The sequence below is a fragment of the Poromitra crassiceps genome, assembly GCF_964638095.1.
Source record: "Poromitra crassiceps genome assembly, chromosome: 18".
Taxonomy (NCBI): Eukaryota; Metazoa; Chordata; class Actinopteri; order Beryciformes; family Melamphaidae; genus Poromitra; species Poromitra crassiceps.
Window position 1 is genome coordinate 11,915,780 of NC_139636.1, and position 12,283 is coordinate 11,928,062.

Consider the following 12,283-nt stretch of genomic DNA (forward strand, 5'->3'; position numbering starts at 1 on the left):
CTCTCTCTAGTTCTCATTTGTCTCGCTGTCTCTCTCTCACTACCCCACTTCCCACCTCCCACCCCGTCTGCCGTCACTTCATCTGTCTGGCGGATGATGCTGATGGCCCGTGTGTCAAAGGCCTTTAGTCTTTCATCAACAGAGGAGACAGAGGGATGATCTCAGTATCCTCTTGTCTATTGGCTTTCTGATTACAGGGCTCAGAACAGCCTTCTCACGGCTTCTTAAAGGCACAGTCCATAACAGCAATATGCCACCGCCCCCCACGACTGCCTGTGGTTATTTTACCATGATATAACAGAGTGAGAAAAGCTTTCAACACAAGGACTCAGAGTGAGTTTTTCCAATATTTTGAGGCAGTACTCTGTATATGAATGTAGGACAAGGTCGGAGAATATATAGTAGCCTACTGAACTGACCTGTATTTGGCTATACAATGGGTTAGGAAAGCTCCTGTAGCGGTTTCGACCATGCAGGGTCATCGTCAGGTTAGCATAGCAAAGAGAGCATCACGCCCTGACGAAGACCCCGAGTGGTCAATAGCGCTCGGCGTTTTATTGCAACACAAACACTTTGAAAGTCTTTGTAATTCCCTGAATAATTAAAGGCATTTTAACTTCATCGCTGGTTCTGTGAGAGAGTGCCTGAGGCAAGCCCAGAGGCTTTCCATTTGGTTGAACTTGATATTTAACTTCAAGAGCACCTGGAGGCTACAAGTGAACACTCGCTAAGCTAATTCCCTTCTAATCCCCAAAGAGACCTTCAGAGGGCGCTGTGGTGGGAATGACAGAGGCACAATCAAAATGATTAAAAAGCTGTTATATTTATGGTAAATAAGTTACTTAATGGGGCATTGAAGCGTAAGGAGAAAGAGCAAAGGGAAAATCTGTTGGCCTCATGTGTCCCACTCACAAATTTCTTCAGACTTGTAACTCCCTCCATGTTACTGCAAGTGGAAATGTTAACGTATAGCCAGGAGGATTAGAGTACTCAGATTACTTTTTTAGTTCCAGTTCCAGTACCAGTACCTGTACCGATTTATGTTATTGGTTACAGCTGCTTGCTTTACCACCTCAAAACTGTTGCTGTGGAAAGGGTCTATGGACTAGGGTTGTGCGATGTCACCAAAATATCCATCGTGATTGTTTTACAGTGAAACGTCGTTTTGAACGATGGCATCGTCATTTATGCCATCCTCTGCTGCAATGCACGTTAAAAGCAGGACAGCTGAGCTCTTCATGAGACCGACAGGCAGGCTACTAGCTACTGCACAGAGCCAGGCCACTCAAGCAGTGAGTAACAGCTAGCAGTAGCTGCTGTGCTCTCTCAACTCTCTCCAGTCTCCTCAACTCTCTCTTATTAGGTTCAAAAGTCCACGCGAATCTAACATTATATCCGCCAGTAATTCTGTCAGTTTTCTGCCAGCTAGTTAAATTCAACACACACACGTTGTTGGTCAGGATCTGTAACGTTAACGTTAGCCTATTTGTTTTGCGCCGTTCAATATTGCTAGTGCTGTATCAACTTCAACTTTCACTTTGGAAACAGGCGAGTTAAATTCACAGTTGAAGACTTGTACTCACTTTGGGTTGTAAACAGGAAAGAACGGGAAGTTTCTTCTTTGTCTTAAAAGTTATCACAACAAAAGAACTGACCTCTCATGCGCGGGGGACGCCCCGGCGTCATTACACAAGCGCACCCAGTGCAGAGAAGCACTAGAGCGGAGGAGGGGGAGGGGAGGCTTCTCTGAGTCTGAACTGGGTGCGCTCGTTTAATGCCATCCCCCACGCGTCTAAGTGGACTTGGTATTTTTTATTATTAAAACGGCACACATTTATTTTGAACAGATAATTAATCACGATGATCCGATGTAGAAGGCTAAGAGGTCGATGGGGGGTCAGCCAATCACGATGGTCGATGCCATCGTCCATCGTGCCAACCCTACTATGGACCCGACATTTCAATGCCTGCTGCAAATGGTCCCGGACCCGACACGGAGCAAATTCTTTGGAATTCTTTGGGTCTCGAACCCTCGGGGATCCGGGGCTCCGGGCCTGAAGAGCTCTAGCTTGCATACATTCACACACTACCCATTAATACGGATTGTTCTCCATCCAGCTTACTACACTATCAATCATATACACGCACACAAGACGTACATTGGTAAGCAAGAACCCCACTGCTCTCTCACACACACACACACACACACACACACACACACACACACACACACACACACACACACACACACACACACACACACACACACACACACACACACACACAGCAATCTATAACAGTGAATAATTAAAATGCATGCCCAGAGTTAATGATGTTTATTGCTGGAGAGCTGGCTCCCTAAATAAGCGCTTGTACCATAATGTATTAAGTGTGTGTGTGTGTGTGTGTGTGTGTGTGTGTGTGTGTGTGTGTGTATGTGTGTGTGTGTGTGTGTGTGTATGTGCGCGTGTGCGTGCGACGTGCGTGTGTGTTTATTTGTGAGCCAGAACAAGATGACTAGGGGTGCATCCTAGATAGGAAGGGGTGCAGATGCCCGGCCGAAGGCCGGGCCCACTCGGGTGGCCGGCCAAAGGCCGGCCGCCCGAAAAATTTGACATGTTATTTTACTAAAAATAATGCATTTGACCATCATTTCAAGTAGAATGATACCACCCAAGCAAGAATATTTCAAGTGTTTCAAGTGCTTTACTGAAATATTTGGACCATATAATGATAATACAATTATCTCAACCTTAAAAGGTTACATATAGGTGCCAAAAAGCCATAAAATCACATCAAAGAACAAAGAAAAACAACAACTATAATTCAAGTTTAAACAGTAAGTGTGCAGCTGTAGCATTTATAAAAAAACTTTTTTTTTTACTTTTCAACTGAGCATGCAGACAAATAAGGGTGCAATGCATGCTTTTGCACCCCCGTAGAACCGGGCCTGCCAGGCCGCGAAGAAAAATGTGCCTTTTTTGCATGTTTGAATCGGTTTTAGCCATATTTAGTGGAATATCTCATTTTAAACACACCAATGTTATTGTCTATTGATTGAATTCCTCTCAGACTCACACCACTGACTTTATTAAATAAAGTCATTTTAAGTCACAACTGTAAAATAGCTGATAGCCCCTATATCCAAAAACACAATTTGTCACTCATTGAGCCAAGTAATATTATGTCCAAGAAAGACTACAGTGAAGCCACTTTACAGACAAGCTTGTTCTGAAGAAGAAAAATAAAAACACAGGTTGCCAGCCAGGTGGCCTGGCCTGCATGGGCCCCCCTGACGAGTGGGCCCGTGGCGGCCGCACCCTCTGCCCCGGCGTACGCTCCGCTACAGGGTCCATCCCATCAGATATATTCACAGACAAGAAACAAAAAACTGCAAAAATAAGTGTGACTTCAGGTGCACGGCCAGAGAATCATCCACTGGGTCAGACAACGTCGTGGACACATGTCTGACCCAGAGATCATCTTGCAATGGGATCACACCAGCTGCGACCCCCAGCACTTAAAACGAATGGCCCCCATTCAGGAGCGTGGGGAGGTCAGGGGGGGAGGTCGAGGGGAGGGGGCAATGTATGTGTGTGTGTGTGGTGGTGGTGGTGGGGGGGGGGGGGGTTCGGGGTGCTGAAAACAGCTTCTGTGGTAATTCCCGCTACAAGTGCGACATTTTGCCTTGATGACACCCACACACACACACACACACACACACACACACACACAAAATGGTCATTTTCTGACCTGAAGGAGATCCAATAGGATCGAAACGTTGTCTATTCTTGTGTCTCAATAAACTATACGGCATGGAGTAAGTGTGCAGGCTCTACCTTTTTTCATTTATCTGAGCTCTTTTACTATAGCCTCGCTCCATTATGTGATGTGATGTGCGTATCATTTTTCCCTTTCAACCTGATAGAAAATTGGATCATTGCAGCAGCAAAATGTCGCTCTGTGCTGCGTCACACGTTTCATTGCTCTCATTGGTTGAGTCATTTTGGACTGCAGCCGTTGGTAACGCCCCCCTGGAAATACAACTTGCACTGAGAGAATCTAGACCAATTCACATTTTTGCAAATGCAATGCAGTGCAATGTGAATTGGTCTGGGAATGCCAGGCTACTGCTCCACTGCAGCCATGATCCATCAGCCATCGCGTTGCATCCGATAGCTGCGTCCAAGCTACAAAATTGTCGAGGTTCAATTCTGGATGGCTAATGCAGCCTTCTCCTGCATTGGAATACGTTGAACTGATTGTTTTCTGATGAATCCATTCACCTTGCTCTGTGGAGCAGGGGGAAGGGCAACGCTGATGGCAACGCAACGCAGGGAGTGCAGCTCAAGCTTAAGTGACATCATGCCAATGATGTCTCCCACAGGAAATGTTTCACAAGCCCAGAACCAAGAAAGAACTGAAAACACAAATGTCAACAATGATCTATGTTAATGAGGTAAACAACGAACAGTTTTCTCAAAAGTTCACTTCATGGAGATAAATAAAGGTTTCTGCGGGACAGATGCACGGCACATGGAAGTGAAGACAACCACTGAAAATGAGGCAGAAAAAGTGAAAAATTGACAAAATTGGAACTAGAGGTGTGAAGAAGAGAGGCAGAGGCATGGAGAGGAGAGACCAACAGAGAGAGAGAGAGAGAGAGAGAGAGAGAGAGAGAAGCGGACTGGGAGAGAGACCAGAGAAGAGAAAGATAACTACTCGTGAGGCAGTTGGATGCCACAGCTTATTTGCAACTGGCTGTGGGCTGAGCCAATGGAACATGAAATTGAATTATCTTCTCTATAAGTTAGAAAGTCAACGGAGCTGACAGGGGGGGAGGGGGGATGAGAAGGGAGGGGGTTTGAAGGGTGAGGAATAGACTGCCAAAGTCACGCCCCTTACGGTTACGGCATATGAACCAAGGGATATGATCCACCATTTCTTTTTCCATCGTCATTTGTAAAATGCTTCTAAAAATAGTTTTACTTGGGCAAACCAAGCGATTCAGCTATATTTAGAATCAGGAGAGACCATAATAAACATTTCACTCAGACCAACTTTAAAAGAAATTGCGGATTTAAAAATGTGTGTTTTGTTTTTAACTTTCAGTCCGAGTGAAATGTCGTTCCATGGTCTCTCCTGACTCTAAATATAGCTGAATCGCCTGGTTTGACCAAATAAAACGATTTTGATAAACATTTTATGAAATGTAGATGGAAAAATGAATGGAGGATGGAATCCCTTGGTTCGTGTGGCTAACCTGCAAGAGGGTGTGACTTTGGCACTCTACAGTATACAGAGCTCTGCTGCTCTCGTCCCTCTCTGTCTCCCTCTAACAACACTGTTGATTGGCTGGCTAATTTCAGCTGTCTGACTCTGTGCTTATGTGCTCGTACATGTGTGATAGTGATATTCAGAGTCATACGTCATGTGGACACACAATAGACAGAGCTTGAAATTACATTCTTATGAGCATGCGAGGGAATGAGACGGAGAGCAGACATCGTACACGTTGGAGCATGGGGGAAATGAAGAAAGCCGGAGGGAACTGTCTCTGTACCCAAACAGCAGCTTAACGCCCAATCATGCTCAACGTTAAATACGGATATGCATACGGCACACAGACAGCCTTCTGTACGTACTCTGCGTTCATTCTAATTAGAATTCGTAATTCTGCACGTTTTCTGAAAGCTTACGGATATGGATGAAACAGAGCAGCGCCACACACACACACACACACACACACACACACACACACACATACACACTCACACATTTCACTCTCTACTGCCCAGTGCCCACTAGTGGATGTATTACTTAACAGGATACCAACGTGAAAGATGCATGGAAGTATGTGGGCAGTGACGGTCACATCTTTTGAAACGGATATGCATTTATTTGTGTTTATTATGTCGAGTTTGCATGCTCTCCCGCGTGCTCCCCTGGGGTTCGTACATACAACATCATTATGGACCCCAACTAAAAACATGCAGAAGATCGTCACCTGACCAGCGACCAAAGTCCTAATCATAATGGGAGAAAAGTCATTGTCAAAATATTTATGATTTTTTTTATAATAATACAATCTCGCAACCCCCTCCCCCAGGTTGAGAACCCTAAAACACTCACACTCCCTAAGCACCCTCACCCAACTCACCCCCCCCCCCCCAACACACACACACACACACACACACACACACACACACACACACACACACACACACACACAGACACACACACACACACACACACACACACAAAGCTCTGAGAGAGAACACAAAAGTCCCCCCGCCCCCCAGTCATCCATGCCACTTTGCGGTCATCAGAAGCTGGCGAGAATGTGGTCGAATAAGATACTGTATGAGGTCGTCATCGTTTCAACAGCCAGTGGGCTCACTTGGTCCAACGAGAAATGTGATTGCATTTCCAGTGCTGATCGCATGCCGGTCGGCAAGCTTCCACATTGTTGTCAGGAAAACTGTCCCCATTGTCGAGACAATCCTCGGAGTGGTGTTGGGTATCATTACAACTTTATCGTTATGTTTATATCCAGGCTGATATTATCAATACAACGCTCATATTACCTAGATAGTGTTACTCTTGCTGATACTCTACTCCTCTGATGTAATGGTGTTTGACTGTAAGATAGTGATCCTGTGCAATGCTCGTCCATCAAGCATTACAAAGTATTACTTCTTTAAAGTTTGTTTCATTGTTTTTACTCTTTCTTTAACTCTTTTATAATTGTATTATTCTTTGGTGTTATTGATTTCCCCCACTTGTATCACTTTTAACTTTCAGTGGCTTGCTGCCAGTGACAGTATAACCTTTTCCACTATCTTCAGTTATTATGTCCTCACCGCAAAGTGCTTAAACGCAAACCTGAAACCAAATGATTGCCAAGCTGAGGGGCAGATTTTCACCCTGTACAGAGTTAGAAATGATGACATTTTGGGCCCACTCACTGCAGCAGTCAAGTCACTACATCTCGAGTCCAAGTCCCCAGTGTTCGATTCCAAAGTTACTGAGTGTGACTGTGAATCCACATGTAGGTGGAACGCAAGTGCCTGCCCCTGCACAAAATGTAATAATATCACGGTATTAATATAGCTATCAAATGAAGTAAAGCATTTGGCAATAAATTAGGATAAAACTGCATGGCTGATGGCTGTTTTCTCTAACGTTATTATAAATCCAAACAGGTCGAGGCTTCACAGGCGAACGTTTCCATTGTTTTTCAACTTTTAATTTGAAGGCGAAGAAGGGAAATGGTACGTGTGAAGTGTCAATTCTATCTACTCAAACCATTTCCCGTTTCGGCCTTCAAATTAACAGAACGTTGGATTTTACCAACACATTGGTAACGTTACTTAATAGTCCTGCTTTGGGGCACGCGGAGCGGGTTTTCTAAACTAACATTAACATTAGCTAGCAACCTAACTAGCCCCGGCTGCTGTCCACAACAGTCAGGTAAGATGCTTCATACTATTGTTCAAAAGTGACTTTCCTGACACTGTACAAACATCTGACTGCACTGAAATTAAGTAAAGGTTGACGTTATTGACTATTCTAGAATAAAAACGAAAAGAAAGTGACAGGTATTTGTTATTTAGCCAACGTTGTTTCACCTTTTTCTGATGCGGTCTTCTTCTTCTTCTTCTTCTACTAGTCTTTTGTGGCGGTTGGCAAACAACTTATGGTGCATTACCGCCACCTTCTGAAATGGAGTGTGGATCAGAATGGACTTGTAAAACACTACACTATCCTCCTGACTATATTCTTCTACTTAGTCCAGTTTCCTCTAAAAATGAAAATATATCCCTATACCCCACATTCCCTGAATTCAGCGGCAATATTTCTTTTAACTCCAGCTTGATACGATTGCTCTCCAATCTGTTGTTGAGGATCTGTCTTTCCTGTTGGTAGTATGGACAATCAATCATTACACTGTTTCCTGCCTATCGCAATATTCACACATAGCAGTCTCATGCTTTCCCATGATCTTAAGTGTACTGTTAAGCCCAGTGTGCCCAAATCTCATCCTTGATATTTCTGATGCAGTCGCCTTTGTGGGCGTCGCCATATAGGGGCTCGCTTCGTTCTTCTTCATCGATTGGAAGGGTCGCAAGGTATCATGGGATATCCTAACAAAACAAAGGTACCATCGTATGGTTCCTCGAAAATTATCCATAGGTGTCTAGAAAAGGTTGCACATTCAGTGAACTTATGTATCAAACTGGTTTCAGACAGCCTAATTATAACTTCTTACCTAGAAATGCCCAGAGCATTAGCTCTGAGAACCACTGCTCTAGTCCTCTTATTATAAAATGACCAACCAGAAACAGGTCCTGGACTCATTCCAGGACCTGACCCATAGTCCGATAGACCATATACACCATATACTGTAGACCAATAGTTTGATAAACACAACATTATTAACATTATTTTGGGTCAAATCTCTTCGGTTGCTGACATTGACTGATGAAGCTAATGTGTGCCCCATGTCTGGGCAATAGTAAATGTTTAGATAACAAGGACTCATTATTGGCCCATGCAGAGACCAAGTCCCCCAGAATTGGATGAGCCTGTGTTTTCATTAGAGTGATTTATTGCTGTATTAACCCTTTAATCCCAGATAATACCAGGGTGGCTATTTAACCATCTTAAGGTTGTAATGACTCAATACAATGTGTGTGTGTGTGTTGTCAATGAACACTTACATACTTACTGTAAATCCTAAAATGACAGCGCCATTAACACAATTTCACTTATTAATTGTTAGTTAGTTTTTACTCTTATGAAAACAAACGTCATATCTGATTCAAGAAACAAACACATTTATTCCAAGTGCTCAATAACAAGTACATTTCTTCTATGTCTGTGGCACTGCAAATAATGCTTATGCTTATGCCTGTTATACAAAGCTTTTACAAAACGCTAAATCCTAAAACCATTTTAACAGCACCACCGTACACCCAAATGTATTTCATACATTTGTCATGCACAAATACAACTACATGATATATATTATTGAAAATATATATATTTGTATAAATATCGTTCAAAAAGAGCCAAAGTGCTTGGCCAAGATGAAATACTCTCACTATTTTCCATGCACTTTATCACTACTGCTGGTGCAGAGCTTAAGCTTTTTGGGGATTAGGACAAGAATGCTTATTTTCCCAACTGATGTCATGTACTTTTAAAACTATGGATTTAATTTAGAATAACTGAGTTAGAAAAGAAGTTGAGAAGATTACAATAGTTTTTGCGGCAGCTTACACAGAACTGCAATAGAGAGCCAAATTCAGGCCCCCGTCCGGTTTAAGACAAACCAAGGGATTTCACCCACCATTTAATTTTCGTCACCATTTCGTAAAATGCTTTTAAAAATAGTTTTACTTGGTCAAACCAAGCAGTTCGGCTATATTTAGAACCAGGAGAGACACACGCATGCCACCTACTGGCAACCAAAAAAGTGGTTTATCTCGAGAAACGATCGACTTCAAAATTGGTGTGTGGGGAAGTAACCACCTTCAATGTAAAGCTATCCTTTAATTCAGGTATTGTCCGTTAGTGAGGCTCACACCGTTACACGTCTTCCTCTTCATATTTAGCGTCTCTTCTATCGATCCCTGTCCATTCAGGTGAGGGAATAGGCGGGACTTCATGCGTGATTGGCAGATGCTGCCTCGGCTGTGGTTATGCCCGTCGTCCTCGTCGTCGGCGCTGGATGTGTTGCCGTTGACGTCTGAATCCAGTTCAGCTCCAGTCAGCGGCGGACAACCGTCTGTGGAATACTCTATCTCCTCGACGCAGGGAGGCTCATCGTCTTCAAAACAACTACAGGAGGAGAGAGCAGAGAGGATGTTAAAGCCCCATCATGTAACTAACTTCTTTACCTTAATATAACAGCTTTGAATCATTTTGATGGTACAGTGACTTCCAAGGTGCTTGAAGTCACATCCACTTTGGCACGTGATCCGCACCGGGCTCTGAGCGCTGTCCAGGGTGCTGAAGGCAGCAGCAGCGCTCAAGTTCCATCCATTGCAGGGCAGAATCCGTGCCAGGATTTCCCGAGCGCCCGGCAGATTTCAAGGCTGCTTTGCCGCTATCAGGGGGTAGCGGCCATTTGAACAAAATAGACTTTCACCATACAGCTCTATTTCTCTATATCATCTCCTAAAATAGCCTAGCTCTTACATCCACCTCCTGACTGAGGACACGTCCGGGGCTTTTTGTTGGTCTTGACACCCCTGAACAACAGTATAAACAGATGCCGCTTGCTGTTATTTGCAGGGTCCCACTTCGCACACAGTGACCTTGAGCTGGCCCAAAGGCACTTTGACTGACAGCCGACAGAAAGCCCCAGTAACCAGTAATCTGGTGTGTGTGTGTGTGTGTGCGTGCGTGCGTGCGTGCGTGCGTGCGTGCGTGCGTGCGTGCGTGCGTGCGTGCGTGCGTGCGCGCGCGTGCGTGGGTGGGTGTGTGCGCATGGATGTGTGTGTGAGAGAGAATCAAAAGGAGGGCATGTACTGGGACTCTATAAGAATGGAGAGGATGTGCCACGCACACTGATCTACAACTTCCCATTGGTGAGTGAGAGAGGGGGAAAGGAAATGAGAGAGAGAGAGGGGGGAGGCAGAGATAGACAGAAAGAGAGGGGGAGGGAGAGAGACGGGAGAGAGAGGGGGGGAGATGTAGAGAGAGGGGAGAGAGAGAGACAGAATGAGGGGAGGAGGGAGAGAGAGAGGGGGAGAAGGGGGACAGAAAGAGAGGGAGAGATAGAGGGGGAGAGAGATAGAGGGGCGGAGATGTAGATAGAGGGGAGAGGGAGAGAGATAGAGAGTGGAGAGAGAGAGGGAGGGGAGAGATGGGAGAGAGAGAGGGTGAGAGAGATAGAGAGGGAGGGGGAAGAGATGGGAGAGAGAGAGCGGGTGAGGGAGTGGAGAGAGATAGAGAGGGAGGGGGAAGAGATGGGAGAGAGAGAGAGAGAGGGGAGAGAAAAAGAATGATCAGGGTGTGAGGGAGACAGAAGAATGGAAAGAGCGTGGGAGATGTCTAGCATGCTGATTACCACACCTCATTTGGTGTGTGTGTATGTGTGTGAGCGTGTGTGTGTGAGTGTGTGCGCGCGTGTCTGTTTGTGTGTGTGTTCCCTGTGTGCTGTGAATGATAATGAAGGACACCTTGTCTGCAGTCAAGCCCCAACCTTCAGAGCTGAAAAATGAGGCCAACACGGAAGTACCAACAAATGTAATTCGCCTCCATGTTAACATGCCCAACGTATAGAAGTCAATGAGAAACTGACCCTACATCTCACTTGATTTATGACCTCAGTTTCACTTTCCTTATGGGTGTACAGTATGGTCTCAATCACTCGTTTCAAGTCTTCTTCAATACAGCATGATGTTCATTCTGTAAATCGGAATCACTTTTATTGCTACAATATGTAAGCATTACATACGAGGAGTTTGTCTTAGTGTAAGTATGCAGCGTAGCGGTCATATCAATATTTAGAGATAAAGAAATAGGAGAAATATCCAAGACAATCACAACATTGCAAGTGCAGCCAATATGTACAATATATACATGAATAGGACGAGTGCGTGCCAATTATGACCCCATTTAGAGTCAAATAGACAATAAAGCAGACAATACTTTGGGGGCGTGATTGACAGGTCGCTTGTCCAGTGATCACGCAGCTCGCGATCACGGACCAATAAGCAGGCAGTGCTAAAAACAAACAAACAAGACAGACAGTGATGTCAAAATTCCAAACTCCCAACAGTGTTGGGGCTAACGCGTTACAATGTAACACGTTGGAGTTCAGATTACTTTTTTGAGGTAACGAGCAACGTAACGCGTTAGTTTTGCATTTGAAGTAATCCCGTTATTAGTTATTTTAATCTGTTACCTTTGTCAAATGAAACTGTTGCCCGCAGCCCGATACAGCTTATTTGTACTCAGAACGAACGGTTTGATTTACGTCTGAGCAACATTTCAGCATTGTGCAATTAATACACTGTGAGAGTGTGAGATAACAACCAACCTTGCTGGCTCACTCTCTGAGGCTGAGGGGGACTTCGTTGCTTTTGCACAGGACAGACATAATGGCCTCGGCGAGTCGGCGGACACTGAAATCGGACTATCTCACATCGGCTCTCGAGGTGGATGTACTGAACAAATTCCCCATGATCAAGAAAATCTTTCTTCGAGTAAATACTCCAACAGTGTCCAGTGTGCCTGTGGAGAGGCTGTTTAGCCTTGGAAGCCTAAT

The 12,283-nt window shown here is 44.6% G+C and overlaps 1 protein-coding gene across 1 annotated transcript in view; it reads right to left on the bottom strand.

Annotated features, from left to right (window-relative positions):
* Positions 1 to 8,942: 8,942 nt before the first annotated feature.
* Positions 8,943 to 12,283, bottom strand: part of agbl1 (AGBL carboxypeptidase 1) — a gene marked incomplete at its 5' end in the record, with an annotated part of 77,848 nt that continues 74,507 nt past the window's right edge. Inside the window, one exon of the mRNA XM_083654697.1 lies at positions 8,943 to 9,846. Within this exon, the coding sequence (XP_083510823.1) occupies positions 9,558 to 9,846 (289 nt within the window). The 3' untranslated portion in view covers positions 8,943 to 9,557. The remainder of the gene's footprint in view (positions 9,847 to 12,283) is intronic.